This window comes from Myzus persicae, unplaced genomic scaffold, assembly GCF_001856785.1.
Source record: "Myzus persicae strain clone G006 unplaced genomic scaffold, MPER_G0061.0, whole genome shotgun sequence".
NCBI classification, from domain to species: Eukaryota; Metazoa; Arthropoda; class Insecta; order Hemiptera; family Aphididae; genus Myzus; species Myzus persicae.
The window spans coordinates 234,435-255,475 of record NW_019104045.1 but is presented as its reverse complement, the minus strand read 5'-3'; the positions used below and the strand labels follow the sequence as shown (position 1 = coordinate 255,475).

The 21,041-nt window shown below is 31.0% G+C and overlaps 3 protein-coding genes across 3 annotated transcripts; 2 read left to right on the top strand and 1 right to left on the bottom strand.

Moving 5' to 3' along the window:
• Positions 1–5,506: 5,506 nt before the first annotated feature.
• Positions 5,507–5,911, top strand: LOC111038011. Its single transcript, XM_022320926.1, has one exon. It carries the CDS (start codon positions 5,507–5,509, stop codon positions 5,909–5,911), a length of 405 nt encoding a protein of 134 aa, XP_022176618.1.
• Positions 5,912–6,469: 558 nt separating this feature from the next.
• On the top strand, positions 6,470–17,055 carry LOC111038001 (forkhead box protein M1-like). Its single transcript, XM_022320908.1, has 4 exons — positions 6,470–7,451; positions 8,871–9,021; positions 15,730–16,040; positions 16,682–17,055. The coding sequence occupies exons 1-4, from the start codon at positions 6,740–6,742 to the stop codon at positions 16,819–16,821; spliced, it is 1,314 nt and encodes a 437-aa protein (XP_022176600.1). The 5' UTR covers positions 6,470–6,739; the 3' UTR covers positions 16,822–17,055.
• Positions 17,056–17,180: 125 nt separating this feature from the next.
• LOC111038000 (T-complex protein 1 subunit beta-like) lies at positions 17,181–20,193 on the bottom strand. The gene is made up of 6 exons (XM_022320907.1): positions 20,017–20,193; positions 19,581–19,896; positions 18,718–19,050; positions 18,428–18,656; positions 17,557–18,113; positions 17,181–17,492 (listed from the first exon to the last, which is right to left on the bottom strand). Exons 1-6 carry the CDS (start codon positions 20,017–20,019, stop codon positions 17,320–17,322), a joined length of 1,611 nt encoding a protein of 536 aa, XP_022176599.1. The 5' UTR covers positions 20,020–20,193; the 3' UTR covers positions 17,181–17,319.
• Positions 20,194–21,041: the final 848 nt, after the last annotated feature.

The following is a 21,041-nucleotide window of genomic DNA, read 5'->3' as shown; positions in this document are numbered from 1 at the left end:
AGTTCTTTATTTTCAGTTAACTATATGTCACAGTAAAAAAAGAACAAACCCAAACAAAACAAAGGTATATGTTGCTTCCGCCTACGAAACCGTGACACCAAGAAACGCCTTAGTATAGAATGGTTAGAAAAAATATTGCAGAACATGACTACCCCGTGAGGCCGTGAACCTAGGCGCCGCCCTAGATATGACCTTGACATTGCACTATTTCAAAACTAAAATGAACGTGCAAGCAAGGAACAACCTACTTAGAAAACACGCTGGAAGCCAATGGAGAGCACGACCTCACACCATGCGTACTACCAGAATAGCCCTATGTTTCTCAACTTCAGAATATGTGTGTCCAGTGTGGAGCAAATCGAAACACGCCAAACTACTATCTGTAGCTTTGAACGATACTCGCAGAATCATAAAGGGATGTCTTGGGCCCACACAAGTTATACCTTCTAGCAGGCATAGCTCCACCTGAGATTAGAAAACGAGTGACCACCAACATAGAAAAAATCAAACAGAAAAAGAACAAAAGACATCCTATGTTCGGATATGAAATCACGATCACAAGACTTAAATCTCGATAAAGTTTCATACAAACAGCAAAAAAACTGCACGAACATGTGGTGACATAAAGCTATACTGCAAAGGTGGCAGGATGAGCTGCAACCGAAAGAACTGATTCAGACTATACAACAACTTCTGTTGGGTGGACATCTTCCATGGCCCCACTATGGAAAACTCTACAGATTGAAAGCCAGGGTGGCGAAGACTAAAGCTAAAGGGTAAAATGGGGCTCTAATGGAGAAGATGACACATGCGACTGTGGAGAACGACAGATCGATGAACCCCTTTTGTCATGCATTTTGAGTCCAGCACAATGCACCAAAGAAAATCTGATTTTGTCAAACACAAACGCACTAGACTAGGCTGCTAACTGGTCGCAACACAACATATAGAACGTTTTTCCGAAAAATGTGATCTTATTATAGACGTACCGAATTGATTTATTTATTTTTTATTTATATTTATTTATTTTACTACCTATCTAAGTATTTATCTGCATTTTACTTTATTTTAAATTATTAATATAATTGTTATCGGCAGTTTTACAATCGGACACGACAAGAAGAAGTAAAAAAAGAGGGTAAGTGGATGTCGCTCTGCTGTACATTCGGTGTTTAAGAGATCGCTGTAATGGAAGGTACCTATTAAATTTGAATTCAATGATATCAAATCATTAATACCTATACTAGAGAGTCTAGATAATAATATATATTAATATATAATTTCGGTTCTCTTCCTTATACTACTGGACGAGAACTGTGTATAACTGCAACAGCATTACGAACGACGGAAAACCATAGAGTAAATATAATAACTCTATGCGTAAATATTAAGCATCTCGCTGTGATGTAGGCAGTCTTGACAAAAAAATACAGTGATGCCAGTCTTGACGATAAAATACAATAATCTGTGTATTTATATATCTAAGGCTGTGTATCTTAGGCACCCGTGTAGGTAAAGGCGTAAAGCGTACACGGACATCCATCCGTGTATATTAATATTCGATAACCGGGCCCGCGTGGCCACTCGCTGCGCTCGGACAAAAAAAAACGAAAATATCCCTCGACTTACTATGCAATATCATTCCAAGTTAAGTCACAAGGTAATAACAGTATTACCCACGGACTAACATGACATCTGTGTTTTGCCATTTTCCATGCACAGCTAATTGCTTGTCTAGTAGTATAAAGTAGATGGCTTCAATATATTATCTGGGATCCCTGCATGTAAAAGGTCTATATCTATATGATATTTTCTATGGACGAGGGATAATAAAATGATAATATGATAAATTCATAGATATTTTACTCAGTTGTATGCACGCCTATAGATAGTCTATCTTTAATCGTGCTACACACCAAGCAGTACACTACTAAATTAGGCGATTAATAATCGCACTGTTTCCTATCTTCAGAAACGTGGATATTATTGTCGCGAAATAAAATACGTTAAAATTCCGTGATTAATCGCCTAGTGTGAGAGTGTGTAAATTATTAAAATTAACACACAATATAATTTACAATAAATATCTTGTTAGGGCGTTAGGCGTACCCCCAGACGTCAGAGACTTAACTAAACAGGACACAAAATCTTCCAGTAAATAAAATAAGAAAAAAGTTGCAATATTTTTTTTCAAGTTGGCCAGTTCTTTGTTGAGGACTGATAGAAAATTTGGCAATAACTAGCCGTTTACCTCCACTGGCCATTTTCCTCCAATAATGAATTAAGAAAAATAATGTTTATGTTTAATTCAAATATTATAATAACTATGAAAATAGTAATAACTTAAAAATAAAAAATAAAATACCCTACCTATGAATTATAAACAACTTTGTACCTAAATACCTATATTTTTTTAAAATTTTACAATTTACAACAATATAGTATTATGGTTAACAATATTATCGAAGTTCATGACTACAGTATTGCAGTTATCACCTCTCGGGCTTCATAATTTAAATTAAATTTGTGAATAAAAATAATATTAAAAACACAAAAAATTATGAATCTGGAACAAGCAGGTCCCCTAATAATAAATCATAACATTACAATTGTTTCTTATTTATAAATTATAATATGTACTTATATGGCTATATACCAAGATTGGGAATTGTCGAGTTTTTTTTTTTTTTATTTTTACAAGAAATACACAATCTATACAATTAAGCACATAATAAGTATATATGAGATAAGGGTAACAAAACATTATGGAGTTACGTGAATAAGAAGCCACCCATCAGTAGCACTTGGCATGTTTATTATGTGATTACATAACTTGTTAGGATTAAATTAGATGATCCCTACACCATTTCTTTTTCAGCCTGCTACGGGGATTTCCAGGAAGTGACGGGATATGTAAGCCTTTTAATTATCGAGTTAAAAAGTTAAAGTTAAGTTAATTTTAACTCTTTTAATTTAGATGGCATTNTTGGTGAAATAATAGAGTAGGTACAAAATGATAGCTTAGTATATGTAATCGAACACTTCTAGTAATATTCCATTTATGTTTCTGTTTGCTCGATTCTACTTTCACCTTATTTATGTGACTACCTATATAAATACTACAACTCTACAATATGCATTGTTAAATAGTTTAAGTATACAAACACATATTATCAGTGGTTTAAGTGGGGGGGGGGATACGGAGGGATGACATCCCTCTACTTTTTTGTATTTACATTTTTCATCCCTCTACTTATTTTGTCTAGAATAATGCATTCCTCCTAAGACTTGTGTTTTAAAATGAAATAATTATTATGATTTTTATATTTATACCTATGTATAAGAAAACTTTTTATTTTTCGTATAGGCCTAAATCTGAATTGTAAGGCATAGGCATCCCTCTACTTATCTTGAGCCATTTCGACCACTGTACATAATTAAAATAAATGCTAACAATTAGTACAATAAATTATAATCTAATTTTAAATAGGTGCACGTCTGCAGTCAGCAATTTCTTAATTTGACAGTAATATCTGAACAAATGAGAAGAATTATTAGTCCAACATCATTTTTTGTAACATTATTCACAATAATACATGTGCTTATTAGATATTTAGATATCGTAAATTTGGCAGTCTTATTTTGTTCCAACCTATATTATATGTCCAATTGACAATTACTGAAACTATTGTTTAGTTGCATTAACTAAATAATTTTCTTATCAAAAAAATGAAATACAATTTATATTGTATTAAAGGCACGTAATCTAGGTAATGCCATTAAAAAAATAATTTTTTTCATTGATTTAATTTTTTAAGTTTTATTTTTTTTAGAAAGACAACATCAATTTTTAATTTCTTATTCCTAAGCAGAATTTTTTTCAAAGTACTTTGATAGTAGTAACCTAACCTACATAAAAACCAAATGTTGATGCGTACTGCGTGTAGGGTAGTAAGTACATATCGTCATATCAGTAATAAACTACAACTATGGTCTATGGCACAAAGGTTGAAAAGTGTCTAGAAAAATGTTGGTCCATTAATCTGCTTATCTAAACAGAAATTTTAAAAGGAGGTACCCATATAATTTCTAAGTTATACCAGTTATAACTATTTTAAATTTTTAACTAATCGTTTGAAATTCGATTTTTATGTATGAAAAAATTCTGAAAAAATATTATTCTTCAACAATTTAAAATAAGTACCTATTATATATGTTATCATAAAGTCGTTCAAATATTCAATATAATAAAAAAAATTATAAAAATAAAAGGTTAAAACTTATTGGATTAGGTATAATGAGAATAGAACTTACCTAGTGTATACATATACCCTAAGCACGTTCATTCTCATTTTCCTTAAATAATGAATTTATTAAAATTCTACAGATTTGAAGTATTTTTTAAGATTTTTTGTGTATCTTTTTTTTTTGTATTTTTTTTATGGAGTGTTTTATTGTCTTTTTATTGTAAATTGTTTAAATTGCGTAAGCCAAAAAAACTAAAAGCTTCATATAGCTTAATAATTATCATCATAATATCAATAAGGAATAGTAAGTATAGCTGTTATACTTTTCAAATCAAAATTTTTTTTTTTAATTGCTGATGAGGTAGGTATACTTGCCTTGATTTTAACCGGTAAGCAGAAAGCAACCCCTCTTCTAATTGCGATGATTATCATACGTACTTAGAAATTCACTTTTTTAAACTACACTAGTACACTACTCGCAAATATCCACATCAAAGTTGTTATAATCATGTGACTGTATACTTTTAGTCTATACAGCCCCAATCCCTAGATAAAGTCATATTACAGGCGCGGATCCAAGGGGGGGGGCCAAGGGGCCATGGCCCCCCCCCCCCCGTAGACTGGTGGATTTTCTATTATATCTATTTTCGGCAGCCGATAAAATGTATTGTTTTGCCGATAGCGTTTCTTCGAATTTGGTTTTAATTATTGAAGCATTAGATAAAATATCTGAATGGAACGATCTTGAAACGTCCTCAAAAGCGTCTATTCTAATAAAATCATTGTCAAGTGCGGAATTTATTTTAACATTAAATCTTATGTCCGATATGTTTTCAATAACTGCACCAATAAGTAGAATTTTGCAATTAAAAAGTCAAGATAAATTTTCGGCTTCTACATTAATAAATAATGTACTTAGTGTTTTAAAAGAAAAACGGAAAAACAGCGTTGAAAATTTTAATTTAATTTTTAATAATAGTAAATAATGCTTGGAAAAAATAGGAATTTTCGACGATATTAAAATCCCAAGAATAACAAAACAAATGACTAAAAGAGCTAATCCACCAACTAAAAATCCAGAAGATTATTTTCGTATCGTTTTGTTTATTCCATTTTTAGATGACTTAATTACCGACCTTGAGTACAGATTCGATAAAAAATCAGTGTCAGTGTTTGATTTAGATATAATTTTGCCAACGTTTATTCATAATAAAGACGTTTTTAATAACCAAAAAGAAATCCAAAATAAAATTAACAATATGATGGCACAATTTTGTGAATTAATATCTATTAATTTGAACTTATCGGAAGACCTCGTAAAAAAATATTTCGAAGGAGAGCTTCAATTGTGGCATACATATTGGACAAATGAAAAAGAAATTCCAAAAACATCATTAGAAGCTTTTGAAAGATGTGATTCCGAAACCTTTCCAATTATTTATAATTGTTTTCTCATACTCCTGACATTACCAGCCACTTCAGCAACTGCGGAACGAAATTTTTCTTCTCTTCGCCGACTAAAAACTTGGATGCGATCAAGAATATCCGAAGAACGCTTAAATGGACTTGCATTACTTAACTGTTATAGAAATATTAGTATTGACTGTGAAGAAGTAATTGACGAATTTGCCAAATCTAAAAGACGAATGGATTTTGTTCTGTGATCATTTTTTAATATTTATTATATTTTATTATTAATTATTATTTATTATATATTACGTGTCATTATTAATTAAACAATTTATATTACTTATCTAATTATTTAAAAGACGAAAGGATTTTGTTCAGTGATCATTTATTATTAATTATCTAATAATTTTATATATTTTATTGTACTGATAAACTGGTATTTAAATAATAATATTTATCTATTAGCTTACATGGTATGTACAATGTTTTTATAATACTTAGGCCGAAATTGTATTTAAGATGGCCCCCCCCGTAAATATGTTTTAGATCCGCGCCTGTCATATTATATCATATTATAACATAGGTCCAATACTCCTTCTGAGGATAATTAATAATGACTGCACGTCGGTGTCTCCGTAAACCATAAACCTTTTTTTACCCTACAAGGTCTATGCAGTAATAACAGTCGTGAATCGTGATACCATACCTACCTATAGTAAGTAATATCATCTATTTAACACACACACGGAGGGCACACAATACGCGCGCGACTGCAACTACAATACGTCTGCGTAGGTTTATGCGTATATGTAAGCTCCGCCCCGGCGCCACGGACTCTTCGGTTGGCCGACGCGAAAAACTACATGTTCCCTGCGGCCGTCCACCGATGGGTGCCCCTCCCTCCAAAAGGGTCGAACACAACGAATTTCACATAAACAAATTATACGATTCATTGTTTTATTATTATCATCATCATCATCGTCAGCCGCGGAGTGTATCATATACTTGTCTATGCGCGGAGCTACCCGTGCGCACTGCATTTCCGCACCGACGGCCGTCTAGCGCTACACACCGATCGACCAATGTCGTCGTCGTCTTCGTCAACCGCGGTCACTCAGCCCAGCCCGCTGTCGGACGGACTGTCTTCGTTGGTGTTGTCCAAGAGGTACCTGTCGTGCGCCAAACCGCCGCACGTGTACAAGCTGGAACGCGAGAACAATCTGCTGGACGGCGGCGGCGGCGGAGGAATCTGCGAAGACTCTGTCGCCGCCGACTGTTGGCAGTCGACAGCCTGGGTGCCACCACCGACCGCGACCGCCGCGGTGCACGCCCGCTACGAACCCTCGGACGTGTTCACGCCGCTGGTGTTCGAAGAGATGCAACCGTCGTCGCCGCCACCGCAGATGTCCATGTGGTTACGGCCGGTGGAACGTCACAATCAGCAGCAGCAGCAGCAGCAGCAGCCGACGCATCACCACGTGCAGGCGACGTCCGGCTCGGGTAATATGCAGCAAAGGCGCCCGTTACAGCACCTGCCACCGCCAGCACAATCGTCGCTGCAGCCGCCTGCCAAGATCACGTCAGTCGCCGAACCACAACACCAGAACGGCCACAAGCCCGGCGACTTGAGTTGGCTGGTCAACTTTCAGGTTGCGTCCATATTTGAACCAACCTGTAACGACAGTACCACCGGTGGCGGTGGTGCTGGTGCAGGAGTTAATGTCTCGGGCAACGAATGGCTGGAGCCGGAGACGTTGAAACAGAAAAAGAAAGCCACCAAATTAGATCAAAAACGTGAGTATATTTTCTACCAAACAACAGATTGAAAATATCAAATAAAACTAATTTAAAAAAATAACACTTTAGTATTATTGGTAAGCTCCCGCAGTATGTTCTATTTCGTTGTGTTGCATGATTTATGTACACATTCCGCATTCCACGCCACCTTAATAGTTTTGTGTAGAATATCATTAGATATACATACATTATAAAATTAGTTGCACCGAACTTCAAAAAAAACTCAACCAATAATTGACCACACAACAACAAACCCTAACAAGTAATTTATGGGTACAGTCATCCCCATTACTTTTCATAAGGATTATTTTTTGGAGTTGATAACGTTTTCAAATAAAAGTATAAGAATAGCCACAAAATGCAGTTCGTCATTGCATGATACCTATTAAATTATTAAAATAAATAGGTAATATTCCTAAGTATTTCACACGGATTCTCGGTATTAATTGTGAGTGGAATGATGATATGATTCATGTTCGTGAGTGCTGACTTGCATTATAGTATTTAGACCTATAAAAATTATTTTTTATGAGATGACAATAAACACGATAGGTAAACTTATCTTATATTGTAGCTTCGGTAATGGTTTGTAGTTTCGGTAATGGTTTATAGTATTATCTTATAATCATAAACCGGTGTCATACTCTTATAGGTAGATAGCAAATTATTATTATTAGTGACCAGCAGTGTGCTAGCCGCTAGGGCTGTACCCGTGTGCTAGATGGTAAATGTATTTTGCAGATATTAAAATATTTATGTGATTATATGAATAACTAATAGATATTAATAACTATCTTAAATTATACATTTATATTAAACTCCTGAGTTGTAAATTAGCATTACAAATATCTATAATACATTTTACACATTTAAATATCCGTGTTTATTTATCACCTTTAATAACAAATTGTGGTCAATATTAAACAAACAATTATTTCATCTAACAATCTTTTAAACAACAAATAATACTGTTTTGCGTAACAAAATTTTCAATTGGGTAATAAATAGTTTTTCTAGATACCTATTGGTATATCTATTATCTATCTCTTAAAATACTAACAATAATGTTGATAATTATTATTTAATCAGTAAAAATATATAATATACTCTATGGATGTCTTCTCAAATAAATGTTATTTAGTTGAGCAGTCATGAACAAAATTACCTGATGTAGGTATATAGATCAGACTGTCATTCAAATAACAAGAAGTGGAACTTATCATCGAAGTTAAAAATCCATACAGTCCTATTCCCTGGTTTAATGGTTATATATTTATAGTTTAAACTCATTTAGATTAACATTGTTATTTGTACTTACCCCAAAGAACAAAATATCTTAGTAGTTCATTAAAATAATATTATTTGAAAAATAGGTACCTATAAATATAAAGCCCATATTTTATTATATTGTTGTAGCTTCGTCCAAAACCAATCGAAAACCATATAGAATGCCACCTTCAAGGTTAGACAAAGCTAATAAACCTGGATATACCTATACAGAAATGATTCATCAAGCCTTGATTGAAAAAAAAGAACTACCAGTAGCAGAAATTTATCAATGGATATCGTAAGTATAAATTACTGTATAAATTTCTTCTACTATCGATAAGATGAATCCTAAATTATATATTGTAAGTCCTGACTACATTATAATTTATATATGCCAAATTCACTTAATTAATTTAATGAAGATAAAAAATATTCTTTAATTTGAGGACCTTTTATAATAAAATCGTTATTGTTGCGCATCACCTTGCTCATCGGTATTTTATAAACTGCTATAATTATGTGAAGTTTATTATTTAACAAAACTCCCAATAGGGCACTAAAGCCTTAATAGCCCGATTTGGCAATGAGTGGGTCTTACATAAAAGAAATCAGTTGTCACTACTTATATACATTTAATATATAGAGTGCATTGTGCATTTTTATTTAATAACTTACTACTTAGGTACCAATTTATTGCAACATGAATAGTATTTTTTTTCCAATACTTAATATTACATCTTGATTATTTTTGCCTTAATTTTTACACATTTTAATCGCTGAGTAAGTGATAAATTGGTTTTAAAATTATTATGTGAGATTTTTGGAGGAATTTACTCAACAAAAAACAGGAATAAATTTTGTATACAACATAACACATTTATAATCTACGTACAATTGGAAATGGAATATAGATTGTAAATTTATTATGGTTATTTCTGGAATTTCTCAATACCTACATAGTTTTTAAGAATCAGTTATATTAAATAAACTATAATTTTGTACTGCAGCTTATAATAAAAAAAATACATAATATTATAATAGATTAAAAACAACAAAGACAATTGACAAAGTCTACTTGTTTTCATTTCCAAACTTCGTTCCTTATTTGGGTTAATATAGGGTAAATCGTTAATGTATGGGGTTTCAATGGAATAACTTATTAATAATTACAATTTATATTATTTATTGCTTTTATATTATTATTTATGGAAGACTGTAGTTGGTCTACTCTTTACGATTATCTAAATATACCATATTACTTAATTTTGTTTCTCGTTTTATTTTAAATTAATGTTTTACTGGAAAAAATTCGTTAAACAAATTTTATTGACTTAATTTCAGTATATTACCCAAATAATAAATACATGAATCCGGTCTTATGACATCTGATGTAATACTAATATAATAAAATATAAATCATAAATTTATTCATTACCTACCTATGTATATTATTAAATCATTATGTGATTTGCACATAAATTCTGCGGTGATTAAAGGTTAAGCCCTTTTCATTTATGTTAACATGTTTTCACCACAATATTTATGTTTAATATTGTCCCGTGTGTTTACTATGTAAATATTTTACTTACGTTGCGTATAGTCATCAATTGACAACCACAACAGCTAAAACTCCCACACCCGTATATTTACAATAACGTCCCTCGAGCGTGCTAACACCAATTTTATGGTTCAGTGGCGGAGGAATCGCTGTTTACGTATCGCGTGACATTATGAGAACAAATACGTATATGTATACACTAGACAAGTGCATTTAGGGCTGTATAGTCTGTATAGTTATAATACTTACAAACAAAAATGAGTTACAAACTACAAAGTATAGCACCCGAAAGTATGAGAATAAATTTTCGTTTATAAAATAACAGGTAATCTAGGTGTTTTTAGAGGTGGGTTTAGGTGAAAATAATCAAAATAATATATTTTTGTAAATTTTGATCAGTATAATTTATATCCTTAGTAAACGAATTTCTTTTAAATTCAAACTTAAAGTTTTATAAGTTATAACCTGTAATTTTTAAATAAATAGCAGACATTTATCTGGATTTATTAAGATTAAAATCCAGACGATTGATTTGGTGTCTTGGTGGTATAAATAAAATATAGATGATAATAATAACATGATTTTGACATGAAGAATAGATGTAGAATAAAATTTACTTTTTTGTTATCACTTTTAATCAATTGTTAACTGGTTTATGTATATATTAAGATAGATACTTACTAAATTTAAAAAACTAAAAATACTTTCATATTCTCATTTTAAAGTACATAAAACAAATTTGTGACAATACGAGCATCGTACAGTACCTAAGCTTTGAAAAACAATGCAAAGTGCATCGAAATCCCAACAATATTTATTACTTATTAGTTATTAGTTATCATCATAGAGTACATTAAGTATATTATATTGCATTTCAATACGATGATCTGAGAAAAATTCGAGTATATGATATCTATGAATATTTAAATAGATATTATTATAAATTATAATTTCCCATGACCCACACCCTCAAGTTAATATCAGCAAAATATACTTCTCCTTTAGTTTCACTTCACCTGTCTATAAATTTCCCTTGCCACGTGTTAGTGTTTCCTGTGTAAAACTGTTTTGGAAAAGGGGGTTATAAGGGTTAATAATGGTTACTGTCTATTTGTTTCCGTAATCAACCGGCCGTGAAACTTTTTACCTATTCCCACCCTGATGTATATGGATGATATTATAAACAATAATGTCGATTATAATTTTATTTAAATTATATCGTTTAAAGCCTTTAAACCTAATACGTATAATTAGGTAGGTTGTAGGTACCTATATTATATTGTGTTAAAACGGCCATATTTTGTATGTGTATATACGTGGTGAATTTATACTGCGCTATAGGGTTTGATTGCATTTATTTTTTAAAAATATTTTTCCGTATACTTTCGATTTGGATGTATTTTTTTTATATTTACAAATAAAAAGTTACTGCAAAATATCTTGGAGTAAAACTTTGACAGAAAAACTAATATGGCACAAAAAATAAACTGTATACAACAATGAAATAATAAATTATTACCGCTTGCTCTTAAATATTTATTCAGACAATTCTCCACTAAAAAACTAGAATAAAACCCCCTACAAAATAAAATCTTCACAGAATACTTAAACTTATCTCGACTTACGGCATACACAGTTTGTGCTCAATCTTAAGCAAAATATCAAAAATCTTAATAAAATGTTCTAACAAATAGGTACATCACTTTATGTCACAAATAAAATCTTATTTACTTTACACATAGACTTACAAATGAAAACAATAATTATAAAGTCGCATACCTAACCGTTACTATAAGTCTTTAAACTATTATACATTATACATCCGCACAAAATATTTATCTTGACCAATTCCTGACAATCCCTCCCCCCTTGATATTTTGAAAAAACTTGTGTCGTGACCAGTAGATCATCATAACTCAACTATATTACTTACTGTGTAATCCATTTATTCTAAAATTCTAGGGGCAAGGAGTGTTAAGTGGCTTTTCCATACATTGTATGTATACGTATTAATATTGTTTGGTTTTTGTGAGAGTATCTACTTCACGTACCTATATATAGTATACAGTTTAAAGATTCATGAGAATTTTGTCACAATAATGCCTATAATGTTTGGATATACTTTTATGAATAGTTAGAATTTGATTACTGGACGTCGAAGTAAAATCGAAAGTAAATCTACTATCTAGTTATTATATTATAAAATATTTAATTCCTTAGTGGTTTACAATTTTTACTCATAATACTCGTAGTTTGCGTATAAATTATTATATTTAAACATAAATAGAGAACATAAAAAGAAAAATGTCATATTTAGTGTTGGATAAAATATTAAATTTGTGGGCAATATGTTCAATCTCATTGTAACCATGACAACTTCATTTGTTGTTGTTGTGAAAGATGGGGATGAAGATGGTCTAAAATTGAATTTCCAAATAGTTTGCGTTTAAAACCATTTAAATTTGGAAGTAATATTTTTTTTTTACTGACAAAACAGTCTTGTTTTATTTAATTATGTTTCCTAATTTATTTTAATTTGTTTAATAGTAAATAGGTACCTAATATAGTAATATTAATTGTGTGTCTTATTTTTAGACAATTTTTCATTTTATATTATTTTTTCGTGCACTTAATAAAATCATTTTTAGGTTTTCAAGTTCCCGGCTATAGTTTTATAGATCATAAATCATAAGTAAACCGTGCCTCGTGCATACATACTAAGCATAATATCTACATGACTATACTTGAATAGGTAGGTACCTATACATATAATCGAATAACTAAATATTGACGAAATCTGACCACAAATGTAGATTTTTTTATTCTTCAACGCGACCAGTTTTCAAATAAAAAAAAAAAACGATTTTGTTTATGAGTATAGCGTGTGTATGTTACCTATGAGTGAAAATAACTCACCCCTACACACGTTTATTGTGTTCGTACCACCTTGGTGCCAGGCACCCATTTGTGTTTCTTATAGAAATTAAAGAAATAAGGTTAACTTTACCGAAGTCACGGTCCCCCTTTTCAACTTGTAGTTTGATATTATCCTATACAACAATAGAGACCAGTAGACTATACCAATAATATTAGTAATATTCTAATATAATTTCGATAGTATTCGACGTAGATTGTACGATTTATCAGATTAAAAATATTAACATATTTTGTTCGTTTAAGTATATGAATAAAAATAACCATGAATAATATATATACACGTAATGAATAAAGATGACTACGATAAAAGATACCTATAGTATAGATAAGTAGGTACCTATATAATATAGGTAATTGATCATATTTTCGTAAAACAGATAAATTTTTGATTAGTTATAAGCAGATGCTAAATACCCTGTAGGTATATGCTTAACTATTAATTTGTATTTTACATTCTGGACTCGGAATGTTAGTATTGGTGTTACAAATTACGTGTAGGTTTTTGACTGTCATCACTCATCAAGTTTTGGATCAGAAAAAGCTTCAATCTGGTTTCCGGTAGATAATTTGATATTTTAATCTATAGCTGGTATTTTGCATGATCAATACAAGATGAATTTCTGTAGGGGAAATTCGCTACTTTTTAACAATTACATACAGGGAATAACTTACTAAAAGGAAACAGTGGAAAACGGGGAAAATTCACACAACACCGGTATTTTGTCTTGTAATTTAGAAACGAATTAAATACCATAAGGAATTGACATTTTGACATTTTGACATTAATGTGATTGTGTATAACTCTCCAACCATTACCAGCATCGGCAGCATCATATTATACATATTACCTTCGCAAGCGGGAGCATACTACTTGCGTCCGAAATTATTATCAGTAGGTGAGTTGCGTCCCGCAAAAAAAAGATTCAAAAAGATCATAGCGTATTTGCGTCCCGGTATACCTTTTTCTATGACCTAATTGCGTCCCGAAAATATCGATATAATCGATATAAAAATGTACATTGATGATACAAATTTAATTTTTAATAATAACAATATAAAAATTGTTATAATAAATTAATAGTTCAATTCAATTGCAATATTAATAATAATAATAATATAAAAATGCATGTTATACATTTTTCCATCAAAATAATAATAATTGCAATAATAATAGTAATAGTAATATAAAAATTCATGTTATACATTTTGTCATAATAAATATAGTATAATATAATAAAAAATAATTAAAAAATGCATGTTAAACATTTTGTCATAATAAATCATTACCGAATCATACTGAATTTACAATATATGAACTATCGGTTTTAGTGACACGTGTCGTATATGCACTTTTAAGTGATATAGATTGGATTGAAAAGAGTACGGAAAATTGCGTGACTACTCAAAAATTAAACAAATAATTTTACGGGTCGGAAACACTTTTATTTTAAAACTAAATAAACAAAAGTCGCCCGTACAGCAATCGTCGCCTCTTCCGTGTGCACGTCGATGGCGCGCTCTCGGCAACACACCCGGCGACGACGGGGACTCCTCGTTCCTGCCCGTGCGGCCGTCTTATATCTAAGTAATTTTTGTCACCTCAGCACATCTAGCTTCCCAGGCTTGACCTATTCTAATACCTTAATTGCTAAAAATTATGCTAAAATTATGCTGACGACTGTCAACAATATACGACACACGATACTATCGATTTTAATGATTTTTGAAGATAATATCGATAATAATAATATGGTTGACTTGCGTCCCCCAAAACGGGACGCAACTTACCGGTCAAATTTACTACCTAAAAAATATATTTTTTTTTGGGACGCAAGTAACATGCAGCCTCGCAAGCACGTAATTTATAATCGTTAGATCAAAATTTTCAAAATCGATTTATGGATGTTGAACCTTGAACAGCTCTACGCCTTTTCCGCGGACGAAACGTCAAAGTTAATTGTTCAATTTAAACGAACAGTCCAAAGTAGGTGGGTATAGTGGAAACCTACTATACCTACAGTTACAACAGCAAGGCAAGTTCTCCGGTTATTTTATTTCTAACATTATTCGTCATCGATTGATTAAAATTGATTAAGTGAAATACTGCAAAGTGTAATGTATAATAATCTAAAAAAAAAATGTTTTCGTCATTACCTACTAGTTAGTAATAGGTAGGTATGCTATGGTGTGTATTTTAAGAGGGTTTAAAGGATATTGTTGGACGAGGGGACTATGTGGTAGTAAAAAATTGTAAGAGGCAATATACTGTTCGAGTAAAGGGTTTCTTTCAGTATTCCAGTATTCAAAATAACACGTTGGATAATAATATTTATGAACGATAATTTTATGGAACTCCAATTCTTTTAAATTACTTCTAAGTATTAGAAAATTATTTTTCGGAATACATTTTGTTGAAAAATATTAGAAAGGAACTCTAATTCTATGGAAAATGGTTATACTTATTTTAAATATTATTATGGGTAGGTACTCAAAAATATATTTATTTTTCAGAAGTCATTTTCCTTATTTTCGTGAAGACGACGAACGTTGGAAGAACTCCGTACGTCACAATTTGTCCATCAACCCCAATTTCCGAAAAGGTAGAAAATCTCAAGGGGCCGGTCATTATTGGCGGCTGTGTAATACAGAAGAGAGTCTGGGACACCGAGAGTATTCCATGACCACCGAAGACGACACATCTTCGCCACAAGAGTCATCTGAATTAGAACAAGCTTGCAAGTATTTAGAAGGCGAGCTACACCGAGAAGATAGTTTGGAAGATGTGAAAATGATTCAGAGTATCAACACAGAATTAGAAAATGGTATGTTTTTTGGTGTTTAGTCAACGAACGAATTCTGCATCTGATTATTATTTACAAACATATTTTGTTTTAACATTAGATTAAGTAAAAATCAAAATTTGTATAAGTACCACTTTGTACAGTACAATATTTTATTTCCTTAGTCTTAAAACAGCTCTACTATACTAAAAAGGGTATTAAAACTCAAATTACTTTTAAAACAATTGATAAATATATTATAATGTATGTTGTCATTATTTACAAATACTATTCAATTACTTTTGATTAAGTTCATTCAGCCACAACTAATTATTATTTAAAAATTATAACCAGAGGAATTAAATTGTTTATTTACTTAGCAATATATATTTTTTTCTCTTGGATATAATAATGTTTTAGTTGTAAAACATATTGATTAGGTATTATGTTTATACAAAAATACTTCTAAGAATACTATAAAAATATCATAAGATCTCAAATGTTTAAACTTTCAAGTATATGATTAGTGGTTATAACATTAAATAAGATGTTGACACCAAAGTAAAAATAACTATAATATTGTTTTCCTAATTTACCTACTTGTTATTTGATTACAATTTTATTTTATTTATGTTGTAGTAAAGAATAAAAGTCAATTTTATACATTTTTGTTTTTGTTTCAGAAATATATACCAATTCGTTTTTGATTTCCAGTCCGTCAAAGTATGTAAACGAACAAATCAGTTTATCAAATAATGATTTTCATTCGTACAGTGATAACTTGTTGGAGGAGTCCATTGACTTTCAATATTACAATTTATAAAACTTCCAGCTCAAACTACTTTGGTTTCCAAAATTCCAATTATTTTACATATATATATTTAAGACTGACCAACAGGTGACCTTTTTATAAAATTAATTTTAATACATGATTGATTAATTACATCAATCCAGACACTCATATTTGTTCAGTTTGCGTTTATGTTTGATTGTTTGAAGCTTTTTTTATGTTACCATTGTGTAAAAATTTTTTGATCATCCTGATTCTAGTCAATTATTTATTATTTAAAATAATTTTTGCTTACTTTTTTTTCCAAAATACACTTATTATTGAATAGATTTAAATATTATAATTATTGAAAAGCATTTTTTTGTATAGATATTAAGACGTTTAAAATAATATCTCGTGAATAGTATTTCATATTTTTATATATTATAAAAAAAAAAAATGTATATAAAAAACATGTGAATTAAAACAACCTGATGTGTTTGGAGTTAGTTTGTTATGAATATTATTAAATAAATTTAAGATAGTTAGAAATTAACAGTGACCACGATCTTCAACTCGTTGTCTTGGTGCAGCTTTAATGATACAATCGACACGCAAAATCATTTCAGCAGCCTCAGCTGCAGACACTAATACTTGTCGTTTGACAACAAAAGACTCAGTTATTCCAATCTCTTTCATACATCCTAAAGTGCCTTTTTCCATATCTAAAATAAAATGTTCAATACAGTATAATACTAGAAAATTAAATATTTAAATATGATAACTTACCAAGACCCATTGTATTCTTGCCAAGAGCATGATGGGCTCTTAATTCATTGACAAGCTGTGCAGAATCCAAACCAGCATTATCGGCAATAGTGGTAGGAAGAGACTGTAAAGCTCGTGTAAATGCCTCCATGGCAACTGCTTCTTTACCAGGTGTCTTAGCAGCTACAGCACTAACTGCATTTGCCATAAGCATTTCACTGCAACCACCACCATACACAATGGTTGGCTCTCTAACAGTGGATGATAATACACACAAAGCATCGTGTAATGAACGGTCGGCTTCATCAATAATTTGTTCAGTCGCACCACGGATGACGATGGTGCACGCTTCACCGAGAGCTACGCCAGAGAAACGTAACAATGTGCTTTCCCCAATCATTGTTTCTTCAATAAGTTTGCATGTACCTAACTTGGCTATGGCTGGAGAATCGAATGTTGATAGAATCTCACCACCAGTTACAAGAGCTAATCGTTCAATACCATCAAAATCGGCATGTTCAATAGCCATAATACCAGCATCAGCAAAAAGTTGTTCTGGATAATTGTAGATCAATTGTCTAAAATAACAAAACAACAACTTTATTAAACTTATAAATTGAAATTTGATTACTCAAAAAGTAGAATTGTACTTTAATTTTACTTAACTAGAAAAAAAATTAATTAATATTTAAAAAATTGCAACGAGGTAGGTGCTATATTGTATTTTAAAGTTCAATCAATTTAATTCAGGATTAATTATAAATAAAAACGTAAAAATAGTAATACCAATAATAAACAGTTTAGAAGATAAAAAATGCTATCATTTTTTCACAATTAAATTAATTTAAGAAAGAAATAATAATTTATTTGTTATAAAACAATTTTGTATTACCTGTTAATGAAAACATTGCATTCATGAGAAAGTATTTTTCCAATTTTGTCTTTCATTTTTTCTTTTTCTGCCAATTCAAGTTCAGCCACTTTAGCCATAGAATCAACTTTAATACGAGATCCAAATACTTTAATTTTATCAGTATCCATAGGAGTATTGGCAATAAGTATACGGGCATTTTCAATACGTTTTGGCTGATGTTGGCCAGGTTTTTTGTCCAGAAGGAAACCTATTGAAATTAAAGTAAATTAATAATTAAAGTTTTATTCAATATTCAATATTATTCTTACCTTCATCTAAAAATGAATCTTCTAAACATCCACCTTTCAGCTTAATAATCTGTATGGCCGATAAATTTCCAGAACCTTTTAGACGCAAAATTGCATCAACGGACAATTTAGCGAAATGTTCTTTGTGCTGAGATAAAATTTTAGAGCTTAAAGTTGTACGAGCAATATTCAATAAATCTTCTCGGAATTTAGCTTCATTTTTACTATTATCTATTGTAGAAGCTTGTAAAGCGTCATGCGCAATGGTTGTTGCTTTTCTCCATCCAGATATAATTACTTGAGGGTGAATTTTTTGATCAACCAGTTTTTCTGCTTCGCGTAACAATTCAGCAGCTAAAAAAAAACAGTAAAATACAGTCTTAACTTTTTAACAATCAATAGACGGTTAAGTTTGTATGTTTTAATTTTAATTTATAGGGCTTTATCTACTAAACTAACATATTCATTATTATGCTATATACTTATTTGTCATTATTCATTTTAAATAGATATAACATACATAGGTATCCAAAATAATAACTATTATTAAATAAATAATTACTTTAAATAAAATATTATAAAAGAAGTGAACAACCCAGAATAGCTATAAATAAGAACCAATTTATTCAGATCAGACCTTAAAAATTAATATATAATTAATTTCACCCATTGTGATAAAAAAATTAATAGTTTTAATAAAAGAATAAGACTAAAAATGCTTTAGAACTTGAGCTGAAACACCATATGCCATCCAGAAATTATAATCAAGTATTTGAATAATACAAAAGTTCTATAACCCAGAACATTAATTAATTGTTCATTTATTATATAACATATAATAACATACATTGCATCGTAATTCTAAAAAAATTAAATTATATTACCTAAGACAGTTACAGACGTGGTACCATCTCCAACTTCACCATCTTGAACTTTAGACATATCAACCAATATTTTGGCTGCTGGATTATCAACTCCAATATTTTTCAAAATTGTTGCACCATCATTGGTAACTTCAACTTTAGCATCCATTCCTCCGCGGCCGGGAGATATAAGTATCTTGTCCATTCCTTTTGGACCCAATGTGCTTTTGACCAAATCACCAATGGCGATGGCTCCAATGAAACTGGATAAGCGAGCATTTTCACCCTTGTCTTCTTCGGCTTGATGTTTCAAAATACGTACTGGATTTAAAGAAACCTTAGTTGGAAGAAAATAACCAAATAATATTACTATGCACTCTTATAAAAACGCCTACATAAAGCACTCTGATTTTAGTAGGTTAAGTGAACACACGAAACAAAAAATATTGTTACTTACCATTTTGGCGAACTATAGAATGAAATTAATACTTTAGAATAAATAAACTATGCCGGAATGACGGCGATTTAAGTTTTAGAAAAATAACAAAAATTCAGTACTCTATTAATTGCTCACAGGATCACAACGAGGTATTATAAATTGTAATACTGTATGGGTCGACCGGTGGTGGGTGGTTACTCATGTGTATCATGGTTGGTTAAGTTTTAGTTTATCACTGGAGCCTTATCAAAGATTGCAGTTGATCAGTGGTACCATCCTAACATAGCAACGTAAAGCACTGGGAAATATGAAAACAAAACGCGCCAAATTAAATTATTACACATTTGGTTGCCGGAAATTACGATTCGACTGATTTGAGTTTACGATCTAAATTACCAATTAGTTTTCTTCATTAAATATTTATTTATATTAGGTACCATAAAATTCGTAGGCACTTTTGTCTGTTTTGTATGTATGATACAATAATATTATTGCGATTTGCGACCGGCTGTGATAACCAGTGATTGATCATCTGAGCGTAGGTACACTACTTCACTGCATTGGCACATGGACATATCTGGCATCACATCATGATTATACATATTTAATGCTCTAATGCTCCCTGGTACGTCAGAAACTCCACCCTAAAGTCTACACAACGACCTCAACTTACCATCAATATTCTCTCTTGAATGTCAACATTTTAATAAATTCCATAAAAACACCTTTAACCACTATAACCCGCTCATATCCAAACTCTTTTCTTGCAAAATACCTGGCAACCCCTCCATCGTCTCAAACACAAATAGTCGGGTGATTTATGAAATAATATTTAGAATCTACCACTAAATAAAACAATTTACCTCCCTCCTAAGTTCATTAATTGGAAGTAGTGTCACTGGACGCTCCCTTCCCTCAAGTTGTCACGTCTAGTACTTATGTCTCACATTTACTTACTGTATTATTATGTAGATATACAGATTGTTAATATCTTTTAATAAAAAATAAATAAAAAAAAGCATATAAAATATATTATTGAATAT

Excerpts from the sequence above, each read along its gene's own strand:
- LOC111038011 (XM_022320926.1), top strand. The coding sequence starts at position 5,507 with ATGATGGCACAATTTTGTGAATTAATATCTATTAATTTGAACTTATCG.
- LOC111038001 (XM_022320908.1), top strand. The coding sequence starts at position 6,740 with ATGTCGTCGTCGTCTTCGTCAACCGCGGTCACTCAGCCCAGCCCGCTG. Across the intron at positions 7,452-8,870 it reads CACCAAATTAGATCAAAAAC|CTTCGTCCAAAACCAATCGA; the intron begins GTGAGTATATTT and ends ATATTGTTGTAG. Across the intron at positions 16,041-16,681 it reads CAACACAGAATTAGAAAATG|AAATATATACCAATTCGTTT; the intron begins GTATGTTTTTTG and ends TTTTTGTTTCAG.
- LOC111038000 (XM_022320907.1), bottom strand. Across the intron at positions 19,051-19,580 it reads CACGTCTGTAACTGTCTTAG|CTGCTGAATTGTTACGCGAA; the intron begins GTAATATAATTT and ends GTTTTTTTTTAG. Across the intron at positions 18,114-18,427 it reads TGCAATGTTTTCATTAACAG|ACAATTGATCTACAATTATC; the intron begins GTAATACAAAAT and ends TTGTTATTTTAG.